Genomic DNA, 12,836 nt, shown 5'->3' with positions numbered 1-12,836 from the left:
GGCAGTATTGACAGGTTCAGGGGGAAGTGTCAGGTTTCGGTCAGGTCTGAAATTGACTTGACACGCTCTAATCAGGTTGGCTGTGCTTGAGTCAGGCTTTAAAAATAGGCCCAAGCAGACCTCTATAATCTGTATTAATGTTTGATAATAAATTATCAGAATTTAAACACCTAGGTGGTAGATTTTGTGACATAGTAGTAGTGCTCTGCAGTGCCAGGTGGTATATCAGGGTTAGATTTCTTGTTAGTAGGAGTGTTAATATTTATTTACATGCTTCTTACCTGTACACTTGAATCTTGACTTCCACTTTTTGAAGCAAATGAGCAATCCTCAGGATCAATTGTGAGGGATACTAGAGCAGATGGCAGAAGCTCAGAAAAAGATCCTTGACTGAAATTTATGGCCTCTGGGTTTCTTTGACCATCCTTCACAGATTCACTCAGATTGATCACAGAATCTCTTATGTTGGAAATAATCTCATTATTTTCTGCCAACAAACGTTCTAAGTGGTCTATTTTCTCTTGTAATATTGAAAGCTGGCCCTGTATTAAAAGAAATTTAAAATTCTATTAGTCCTCAGATCATCTCTTTGCAAATCTAAATATTTGGAATTCCATTTTCAATTCCACTAAAGTGGTATTTCCTGACAAACATTTTATTGAATACACCATTATTTTGTGTTCACTTATAGAAACAGAACTAATTATGGAAAAGGGCTCCTAACCATCTTGTATTGCTACATGGAAACTTCAGCACCTGAAAGAAAAACAAAGTAACAAAACAGGTCTTATACTTTGCTATAAACTTGAACTCATGCTTCAATGTTTAACCAACAATATAAAGGATATTCAACAACGACAAAATAGCTACATTGGGTTTCAAATACCAAATTAATCATGGCAGATAATTACAAGTTAGTCAGGAATTTCAAATTTAAAACTTTCCTTCATGCCTATCAAAATTTTCCAAAAACCTGGCCTTTGCATATACTACTAGCATGTCTTTATCTGAAGAAAAATCTGTTTTTATTACAGAGTTAGTTGCATTCTGAAATGGGCTTGAAAACAAGGCATAACGTTTTATTTTTCCTATATGTGCAGATGGACTTTCAATGTGACATTTCATAGTTTTTATTACCTTTCGATTTTAAAGATATAGCTACATAAAAATTGGTACCTGATTTCACTGTTTAAAAAAAAAAAAAAAACACACACCAGCAGAGGTATGAGGAAGAACAGAAGTGGTACATAATAGGGGGGAAAATATAAATTGCCTGATCCATACTAACTAATCCTTTTACTTAGATTGAGTACGAGCAGTAGGATAATCCTACAGTTATACAAATTAAACAAGTTATTTCTATTTGGCAGCAGCTATGAAAGCTCTCTCAACCTGATGGGGTCTTCAGTCATAGGGTCATACCCAATTTTGCAGTGACCAACAGATCTAGTTCTGGACCTTGCTGGCAGGCGACATAAGGCAAAGAAGCTGACCCTTCCTCCAGGAAGACTGGGGTGAGTGGAAACCAGGCAAAACAGAAGGACAACAGCCGGTGGGAGTTGAAGCAAAAGGTGCTGTGCTTCCTACCAGGATTCTAACCCTTAGGCCTGGTCCACACTAACCCCCCACTTTGAACTAAGGTACGCAAATTCAACTACGTTAATAACGTAGCTGAATTCGAAGTACCTTAGTTCGAACTTACCGCGGGTCCAGACGCGGCAGGCAGGCTCCCCCGTCGATGCCGCGTACTCCTCTCGCCGAGCTGGAGTACCGGCGTCGACGGCGAGCACTTCCGGGATCGATCCGGGATAGATTTATCGCGTCTAGACAAGACGCGATAAATCGATCCCAGAAGATCGATTGCTTACGGCCGGACCAGGAAGTAAGTGTAGACCTGCCCTTAGACCACTCTGCCCCTTCCCTTAATCTCAAATCAGTTCCAGCTAGTGAGTAGGCAGTACATTTACAAGCTCCAATAATTTTTGAAAAAGATGTTTTATACAATCACAAGAGACTAGATGGCATCATTTGGGTTTTTGACATGTGGATATTTTTGCTCACTATTAATTTTTTTCCCCCAAGTTTTATCTCCACCCTAGTATTTTGGGTCCACAGGTTCCACCATCAATAAGAAAGGTTGAGGGACAGAGGGACTTTAAACAAATTCTTAAATAAAGCCTTGACCTATCCCAAAAGTATAGAATTCATGAGTCATTTTTGACCCAAAAAAAAAAAAATCTCTTTCTCCACATCAAAAAAAAAGAATATTACAGGTCAAGATTTCTGCCTAAACTTTGTTCATTATGTTCAACACATAGCTAATACTGTCACAGAGCAACTGCCCTTTAATGAATCCTTTTAGTGATCTGCCTGTTTTAGCAGAGTTTATGACAACACTCAAACTGTTGCTGGTACCTTGCTGTTTCTATTTTATATACAAGTGCTAACAGACATTGTCAAAGGGATTCTTACTTGAATATAAACAAGCATTCATTTTTAAGATGAGTGATGAAGCCTCAATGTCCTATAAACAGCATCAGGGCCTTCAGTGGCAGAAAGGACAGATAATCCTCAAAATCAGTGACAGAACTCCAAACGGAATGTTTTCTCTCACCATTCACCTGAAACATGCTCTTGCACATCCCTTTGAAGGCCCAAATTGTTTCCTTAACATGTAAAAACAGTGCAGAGATCTATACTTCAATTTGAAGCGACTTAGGCTATGTCTACATTGCACACCTTACAAGAGTACGGCTGTGCCGCTGCAGCCACACCATTGTAAGGTGCGCTGTGTAGCCGCTCTTTATCGCTGGGAGAGAGCTCTTCTGGTGACAAAATAAAACCACCTCCAATGAGGGGCAATAGCTTCGTCAGCAGGAGCACAGCTATCCACACCAGCGCTTTTCGTCATTAAAACATCTGTCAACAAGGGGTGCATTTTTTCACACCCCGAGTGACAAAAGTTTTAACAGCGAAAGTGCCAGTGTAGACAAACTCTTAAATTTTTTCCAACTATTCCACTAAGCCATAGGCTTCTTGTTTAAATTCTGAGGCGTAGAGTCTTTTTATTCCCTGAAAAGTGTTTACTTTGAATGAGTTTGTACCATGAGGACCATCCCTCATCCAGATAAGACAAAATGGCCTTTTTGACTACCCTATATAGGCATTTCCATTACTTTTAAACCTTACAATAGCAGTTCTTTGCAATCATATGGAAGACTTGTTTCATGATTTTATAAGCTTTTCCAGTTTGCCTCTTCATTTTTTTCGACTACATAATTTCTTTTGAAATAGAATCTGTGTTCATTCAGCCTGTTTAAGTTAACCTTCTCTAAATACTAAATTTTAAAATGTAACTTTCTTAGCAGAATACTTTGTTTCTACTCACTGCTTCACAAACATATAACATGGCTTTTGCCCTGCCAATATTCCACTTGTTTTATCATGTTTACAAAAGGTATCATGATGATGACTAAATTCCCATCCTTCCATATATTACAGATTGGTTAACCAAACAGGGATACAGGCCTACCCCACCAAAACAATATCCTAGATATCTGTAAAGGTTATGATTCCAAAACAAACAGAAAATTGGTATGTATATGACGGAGTACTGTGGAGAAAAATAAGTGTAGTCCCATGCCCTCTGGTGGTACAAAAGACAAACATCTGAGGCCAAAATCTCTGCCGGGTTACAGCCTGCTTTAAAGCAAAATCCAGACTAATTTATATCTCAAGACAGGAAACATGCCCGGGTTCAAAGCATATATAAACCCGGGCAAAAGGTTTGTGAGCGTGGATGGTAGGAGGGGTTGGGCTAAACCTCTGGTAAGAGCACAGGTTAGCTCTGCAGTGAAGTCATATCCTGAGAACCCCACTCAAGTCAGTCAATTCAGCTCTGTGCAGGCACTTAGATCCACCTGCATGGATCGAATTGCAGAACCAGAATCTTGATTTTTTTCTTTTGTTTCACTTTAAAATGGACATCCATATTTTAAGATAAAGCAGAAGGCAAAAATAAACCTATCAAAAGGTGAAACGCGTAAGAAAGCAACAAATAGAGAAATTATTTTTAATATATTACTCTTTAGAGTTCTAAATTTAACGTAGATTCTATAGCAAAATGTTTCTTATTTTTGCTGTTGACTAGTGCAACACTGCAAGATTCTACTTTGCCTCTCGCCTAATACACTCCGGGAGGGGGGAGAGAGAGAGAGAGAGCAGACAAAAACAATATTATTTGCTCTCTATTAAAAGCAGATATAGCAGCCACCACTATAGATAAGTCTGTATGATTGCTTCCATTCTAATCTTGTTTTTAGTTGCTCATAACTTTCTGAAATTTTCACTTTTCAAGCTATTTTCCAGGCTCAGTTTCTACTTGATAGGTTATTTTTAAGTGTTTGAGCAAATATGGTCCAACCTTTTTTTTTTTTTTTTTTTTTTTTTAGTACAAGTGGAACTTGAGTACTTTTTGCTTTTTAAAAAGCTATCTAGTTGAAATGGCTTGGAGTAGACAGTTGAAGTTTGGCACAGAAATAGGTTTCTTTGGGAATTAAGTGTTCTAGTGATGTTTATTTATTTGATCAAGTTATGACTTTTTAAAAATCACATGTACAAAATGTACTTATGTACATCATTTTTCACTAAGCCCATAAACAGTGTAGCTACTGAAGGCTATGCTACCCATGCTTGGCTAATCTGACTATAATCAAAAAATTTTACTTGAAGTGTGCATGAGCTTGAGACATGAGCTCAGTCCCTGTGGTGAAGGTACTGAGGCATTATATATGGTTGCTTCACTTTACTGAGGTTTGCAATGGACTATGAGTTCCACAACTCCAAAGGTTTGCAAAAGAGAGACTCCTTCCTGTACAGCATTGTAGGCATATGTGCAAACCACTCTTGTGATATTCATTTGAAGAGTTTCAGATTATGGAATTTGTAAGTGCTGTTGCCAATTTTTTTTTGGGGGGGAGGCTGTTTTTTGGTGCAACCCAGCAGAGTTTCAAAGCTCTAGAAAATTAAGATCCTTTTTGTTGTCTTCTTCACTCTTAAAGCCTTTAGAATACCATACCAAGATGTCATTATGCTTGCACATTTCAGCACTCAAAATTCAAGAAATTACAATGTTAAGGTTATATGCACCAACCACCTTAACTCAGCTGTCTTGGGAATACGTTATACACTAAAGTTTGATATTCAAACTGTTTCTCAAATACAGAATCATACAATTTTTCTACATCCTATCACACAGACATGTACCATTTTGTAGCACTGTATAATACTTTGTATGCCAGAAAGCTCATTGAAAATGCACAGTAAACCACACTTAGACAGCATACTACTGTAACAGATTCCAAACTGCTGTGAGGGGACCCAAAAGCTGAATCCTACATGCCCTTAGCTTACTGGAGGCTGGGCAGAGTTTAGGCACTGTCCCTGGCTTTGGACCTCTAGGAAGCACACAGGTGCAGACTTCGTGTCTGACATCTCTTGGCAGTGGGTACCCCATGGTACAATATTATATCTAGGGCCTGAAACAAATACCGTCTCCCCGAACCCTCCCTAAAAGCTATTGTACATTCCTCAGAATCCCACTGAAGACCTAAGCTTTCTGGGTTGCAGTTTACTTCCTCAGGGCTACACAGTAGCAAAAAGAAAACACAGATTTTGCACAGAATTCTAGAGCACCATTACTAATTACTTAGCATGAGAAATATACAGATCTGGACAAAATAATAAACAGACCTATATGCATTTCCCCCACTTCAGTTTCCTAACCACTCCAAATTGTAATTTGGGGATAGGCCAGAGTCCTCTAAGGATCCTTCCTATGGCCCCTGCCCTCCTTCATGTGACTTCTCATCCAGAATATGGAATCTCTGGTCTCTTCTCTCTCTACCATGGCTACTAAGAGATGCTCTTTTACAACCTTCAGCTTCCCTGGTCAGGTGGCTCCTGATGGGCCTCAACCTGTGACTACCCTTAGCAGGTGACTTCATTTCCTGGCAACCTCTCCCCTGGTAAATCAGTTTTAAAGGGTAGGAGCCAGCCTTTTGTATCAAGGTATTTACACCATAATAGAGGTCCAACAACCAATCCATTGTCCCTGGTCTGGTAAGGGTTTTGTATGTGGTCTGCAAATGGCGGATTCCACAGAGAGGCATTCCATGACAACAATTTCATAACTACCACCAAAATTCATAAGTTGTACACAGACTCCCCGGATCGTCACAATCATGATAGTGAACGTGTATTAATTAATATAGGCCATTTAACTTCAAAACTAAGTTAACAGTGAACTTAGGTACAATTCAGTGTTGAGGCAAGCAACATAAGCTGTGCTGATGGTTGAAGAGTATGGTACATGGGTGCTGACAAAATTACTAAAATACATACCTAGAAAAGAATAAGAAGTCTAAGTCAAAAGAGAGATATTAATTTAGTTATGGGCCAGTAATTAAAAAAATTCTGAAAAATGCTACATGTGCATATTTGAGAGTGTACAGGAACATGTAATTAAGTGCATATGCAGGATGGATCAGAATTCAGATTTCTTGTGAAACCTTAGCTCTTGCATTTTCTGACAGGAGTACTTAACTGTGCAGCTTTAATATTTTCTTAGCATGATTATTTTACACAAAAATCTTTAAGAGCAGACTTTGTGTCTGGACTGGTAAACTTTCATGACGACTTTTCAGTAGCCAGTCAGGCACAAGAATATACATTTTAAAGGGATTATATATAGTATTGCAATAAGTATCTCCTCATTTTGTCTTTCCTCTTGCCATAAGTCTTAGGTTTTTGTAGATGAATATATACTCAGAAAATCATGCCTTTGACCAACTTAGTCACTTTAGAGCGCTTCTAATACTGGAAGTCAATGCAGAGTTCATAGGTAAATGCAACAATTGTATAGTTCATGTGTTGTGGCTTACTGATTCCATACTGACTAAGATGAAAGATCCACTGAATGATTTGTTTTCTTCAGATTTTCTGCCACTATACAATTGTGAGCAGAGAGTGTTGGCCTAAATTTGACTAAAACAGCATGATGAACAATTCTCACATAACTATGCCTGTGAGAGGAACCTTGCCCATTATTTAGCAGAGAGAGAGAGAGACAGACAGACAGACAAGTGGATATTCGTCTGACGAAGTGGGTATTCAACCACGAAAGCTTATGCTCCAATACATCTGTTAGTCTATAAGGTGCCACAGGACTCTGTCGCTTTTTACAGATCCAGACTAACACGGCTACCCCTCTGATAAGAACAGATACTACGCTTGATCTCAGGCTAGGTCTACACTGCAGCGGGGGTCCGACCTAAGATACGCAACTTCAGCTACGTGAATACCGTAGCTGAAGTTGCGTATTTTAGGTCGGCTTACCTAGCGGTGAGGACGCGGGAAAGTCGACCGCTGCCGCGCTGCCGCCGACTCCGCTGCCGCCTCCTGCCGAGGTGGATTTCCGGAGTCGACGGCAGAGCGATCAGGGATCGATTTTACCGCGTCTTCACTAGACGCGGTAAATCGATCCCCGAAAAACCGATTACTACCCGCCGGATCGGCGGGTAGTGAAGACAAAGCCTCAGCTCATAGAGAGCCGAGAAGTACTAGACAGACAGACACTCCTTGGATACACACACTACTGCAGCACTCCAGCCTTTGCCTACAGTTTAACAGACTAACCTCAAATCAAGATAGAAACCTGTACAAGAGAGATTAAAATTTAGTCTCTGTAGAGTGAATCCTTAGCTGCATTATCTGGAAAGACACTATAGCAGCCATAAAACAACTTGGAGAGAGGTGAAAGGAGAGAGGCTGGCCATGGAACCCTGCAAGGTGGGAGTGTCCCAGACCCTGGGCTGCAGCCTGAACCTGTTTATCTACACTGCAATTAAACAGCCCCACAGCCCAAGCCCCATGAGCCCAAGTCAGCTGGCCCAGGCCAGATGAAAGTTTTTAATTACCCCTGACTTCAAGCTACCTGGAAATGACAACTAATTGCAGATTAAAGCAGTAAAAGGAAGGAGTTCTGAATCCTAGGACCAGAAAGGCTAAACTTTAGACAGGCCTAGAGAAGAAGAGCCCCCCAAAAATAGTAATATGGTGTAAAAGTAATATGCTGCCTTAAAGCCTGCTGAACAAAACCTAAACTAGTCCACTTGGAGTCAGTATTCTGGGACTGGTGTGTTATGCTTGTGCCACTTTATTTTCTATGGTGATCTAACTGCTTTGGCATGCAATACCAACACTTGGGGCCCAAATTTTGGTTTTCAACTGCCTTTCCATAGTGCTCCAGCAGCATCAGAGGGGTTACAAACCACATAGAAGCACCACCCAGAGAAAGGCTCCAGCATAAAGAGGGCTCACAAGCCAGTAAAAAGCTTCTAGGACAGCTTTACTCCAGCCCTCTCCCCTGCTCCCAGCATAGGGGACATGCCAGAGAGGAGGAGCAGCTTTGCACTCTGGCTATTCTCAGCAGGTGGACAGCCCATGGAAGCAACTGCAACCAAAGTATAACATCTACTAGGAGCCAGGCCAAGAATACCAGGACATGTAAAGATGACAGCCACCTTTGTCATCCTATATTCCTGCAACCAGCTCAGTTTGGTGGAAACAGAACTGAAGCTATCATCTCTAAAAACCCCATTTAATCCAACACACACATCCAATACTCAGGAGCCTGTTACTTACTTCACATTAGTCACTGTAACAGGGCAGTGATTTAAGCATCAGAATGTCATTAGCACCATCTTGTTAACAAGACAATTGTATCTAATTATTATCAGTAATAAATATTTATTTTATAATAGTGCCAAATGACCTCAAATTGGGATTGGGGCTCCATTGTGCTGGGTGCCATACAAACACAGAAAAGAGAATGTCTGCCCTGAAGATTTACAATTTAAATAAACAAAGGCCATGCCTACACTTGGAAAAAAGGGATATTTTAACTTATACTAAAACATATTAACCACTTTTTCCTAGTGAAAACAAAGTCCTTGTCTTCACTAGGAAAAAAGTGTATTTTTAGCATGTGTTGGCTAAGGTGTTAACAAACATTAAAATTTTAGTGTAGACAAGGCAAGTTGAAGTTTTAACAGGTAAACATGCTGAGATAAACATGGGGAAGGGAGCATATGGATACTGAGGGAGCTTCGGGTTTACATGTCAGCCAACCTATTTAGACTTAAAGATGATTTAATATAGGTGAAGAGGTTATATAAAGTTCAAGAAAATACAATGAAAATCTGCTTTATGGTAATTCTAGTCTGATCTAACATGCAGAACACAGAAACAACAAAATCCTTTCAAGAGATTACCTGCAGAGATCTAAGTTTCTCTACCTAGACCACAGCCTCAGCCACACGGGGTTGGAGGAGGAAATGTCACAATTCACATCCCTGAGGGCATGAAACTTGAAGTATCCATACTATTTCTGGCCACTGTGCAGGACTGGACACAGGGTTGGAAAAGTTAATTCACCACAGGTGAATAGAAAGCAAATAGAGAGACCTAAGCCATCAATTTCTGCAGCAGCTTTTGGTTTTTATAAAAATTAACTTTCTAGCATCTATGAAGATAAACTTCCAAATGTTAATAAAATACTATGTTTTGTGTCCCTGAGCCTGGACCTAAACAGTATACTGCTACTCCTTGCTTTTCCAAACTGCAGCAGCAGCATGAAATTGACAAGACACTGGTCAGTTTAACAGATGCTATTCTGAACCGGGACAGCAACAGTGAACTGACAAAATCAAGTCAGTTGAGGTGCCACTGGGATTGTTGCCCTTAAATCTTGCTGATGGCTTTTGCCTCACATCCTCATCTTTCATATCAATCTCAAGCTAACATATCACTGGGATTAACTGGTGCCTGATAAGTGTCATAGCTTTCCCAAATTATAATAAAGTGCAAAACTACTAGTCTTTTCAGCTTTCACTGCTACTATTCAGAACCCTGTGGACAGCACACAAAAAATTGACAAAAATAACATCAGTTTCATCTATAACTGCTTGGGGAAATAAAATATAAGCAGCAGAAACAAGAACTGAAGCTTTTCACTCAGAAGGACCCAAATAGAGGATGGGTATGGATACTATATTAAGAAAGAACCACCCTAGATGCTATTAGCAATAGCCCCCTCACAGCAAACAAGATATTTTGGGGGTAAGTAGGGGGAACAGGAGTACTCTCTCTTTTAGGAACCAGAATGGGTTGGTGGGGGGAGGCAACTGTAAATTTAAATATCTGCTAACCAAATGCTAAAGTAAGTGAGACAGCACACTGGTAGGAATCCCAACACCAAGGTACTGATTGTGGACAATGAGAATCCCCACCAAATCTTACATGTCCTCATTTTTTTTCAGGCCCTGAAATTACTGTATAATGACATAAAAAAAATGAATATGTTCTTTTTCTGACATTTTTTTCTGGACTTTAGCCGTTTACTTTGCAGTATCTGCATCTTTCTCTCCCCTCTCCCTTCCTTCCAGAAAAGTTGGTGGTTAGACTCTGATCCATAACTTAAATTTATTTTAAGAGAGAGACTATAACTAGGTTTGTACCCTTCTTTCACACCCAAGTGGTGTCAATGTTTTGCTTTTTACCCCCCTGTTCTTTTTAGTTTATTACTATTATCATTTTAGCAGTAATTGAACAGTTAATACATTCTACTCAAGAAATAAGGCATTTTATTTTTTTAAAAATAACTCATTTGAAGATTCACCTGTTTACTTCAAGCTTCTTGGGGTCTTAATGGAAATTTTTGGTTTGTTTCTGAAAATAGTGGAAAATATAAAAATGCTGTGACTTTTACTTGACCTTTTGTACTTTATCTTGACAGATTACTGTAAAGGCAACAGGGATATTTATCTTTCCAGAGACACATATGCTGTCAGTATTCTGCTGTTTTACAAAAGAGTGAGGGTAAGTGGTTGTTTTGTTTTAAGTGGCAGTTTGCAAGCACAACATCTTATTTGAAAAGCATTGTTCCTTTTAGTTATATCAAAAAAATATTAATATATATTTCAGGACTCTATACTGGTTGTAACATTTAAGTTTTCCACATTAAAGCAACAGGAATACACAATTTCTCAACCACTCATGTACCAGTTTGGATTCTTTTTGTTGGTTTAGTTTTTTTAACTGAACTGCAAGCCACATTTTTCCTTTCTAGATAAATATCTCCTAGATCAACGTAACACAATGTAAATAGCATTTAAATTTCTCTCCCACACAAACAGCAAGAAAAAGTGAAGGGCTACAAATGCCTTTCTGTACTTTATAATCCTCATGTAACATGCAATGAGGTTATGAATAATAGTCAGTAAACAGGGGCAAAAATGACCAATACAGATCAATTTTTCTTTAGAATAGACCTACCTGTTGATCCAAATAACTGAACTGAAGGATAAAATAAACACATAATAATAATCATGTCTTTAACGATTATTTGAACTTCTGGATTCTGAGAACTAGCACTTAAGAATAAACCTTACATCTTTGGTTCCGCTTACTAACTGCGCTGAACATGAGTTAAGCTGTTAGGTCATAGAAAAGTCTTGTTTGCCCAGTTAAGATGAACAGCACATAATTGAGCACCACACAGCTAATCTCCAAAGTATGACAGATGTTTTACATTACCTCAGTTACATATCTGCTGCAAATAAAAACAACATTTAGAAGACACTATGACATTATGTCCTCCTCTCAAACAGGTGGTTTGCACCTAAACTAACCCCTATAACAACAAAACTTAACAGGTTCATTTTCCTACGGAATGCCACAACAGTTAACAGACAGGACAACATCTCCACTGACAAACTGTTTTAGGTTCATTGATACAGAAAGCCTCTTGGGAATGAAGACTGGGTTTTATATGTTCCGTTGACTCCTTATTTACCAGCTACCCACACCACCATAAACCGACAGTCAACCACATGTCAGACGTGTGCATGCACTCAGCAGGGGCAGCAACAGAGCCACTGTTGGTCCTGCGCCACAACTGCAGTTTCAAATGCACGTTTGTAAAACTAGGGTGGATAGTTCCCATTGCACCGATCTCTTCCTTCCTCCCGCATGAACAACACAAATACGGAAACTCAGCCCAGCCCGCACCCCCGCGGAGCACGCTTGCCCTAACCTGACCGACCGCCAGTCCCAGTACTCAGCTGGCGCTAAGGCGGGGGTAATACCCCAAATGCAGGAGGACGCCCCCCCCCCCCAACAGCGCCCAGGAACCTTGGCAGGAAACTGTTAGACCTTACCTGCACCCGGGCAGCTGGAGGGGGAGGGGGCTGTCCCACCTCCAACCAGCAGCACTGGGGGAAAAGGAAAGTCGAGTAACTCGCCCACGCACCGTTTAAAACCGCTGCCCGGAACTCGCCCCCTTCCGCCGGCAGCAGCGCCCTCCCGGTGCCCTCTGCTCCGCTCACCTTGGGGAAGGTGCCCTCCCGGCGGGGGCTTTTGGGATGGTCGAAGTGGCCCCTGTCCAGCATCAGGTAGAGGGAGAAGATCACGACGCAGAAGATCGCGCTGCCGAACACCGTGAACTGCCTGCTCAGCTTCATGTCCGCGGGCAGCGGGGCCCCGCCGCTCCCAGCCCGCAGCGCGCTCACCCGGCCGGGGCTCTGACAGCCCTAGCTCAACTTCTGGGGGCGCTCGCCGGCTCCGCCGGGCCCGCTGCCTGCCCCGGCTCACAGGGAAAAGTTTCCTCCGGCCGGGCTGTCCGGGAAGCGGCAGCGGGTGTCCTCACGCGACGGCTCCAAGTCCCCGAAGTTTCCCCGCTCCGGCTGCACTCAGCCCCCTGCGCCGCCGCCGCCTTC

The 12,836-nt window shown here is 41.0% G+C and overlaps 1 protein-coding gene across 1 annotated transcript in view; it reads right to left on the bottom strand.

Moving 5' to 3' along the window:
- Nucleotides 1–12,581, bottom strand: part of MAN2A1 (mannosidase alpha class 2A member 1) — a 215,318-nt gene extending 202,737 nt beyond the window's left edge. The window contains exons 1-2 of the mRNA XM_065406341.1: nucleotides 12,447–12,581; nucleotides 282–542 (exon numbers count right to left, since the gene is read on the bottom strand). Coding sequence (XP_065262413.1) covers nucleotides 282–542; nucleotides 12,447–12,581 — 396 coding nt within the window. The remainder of the gene's footprint in view (nucleotides 1–281; nucleotides 543–12,446) is intronic.
- Nucleotides 12,582–12,836: the final 255 nt, after the last annotated feature.

The sequence above is a fragment of the Emys orbicularis genome, chromosome 6 (assembly GCF_028017835.1).
Source record: "Emys orbicularis isolate rEmyOrb1 chromosome 6, rEmyOrb1.hap1, whole genome shotgun sequence".
Classification (NCBI taxonomy): Eukaryota; Metazoa; Chordata; order Testudines; family Emydidae; genus Emys; species Emys orbicularis.
Note: the sequence above shows the minus strand (reverse complement) of the source record. Positions and strands in the feature narration are given on the sequence as shown.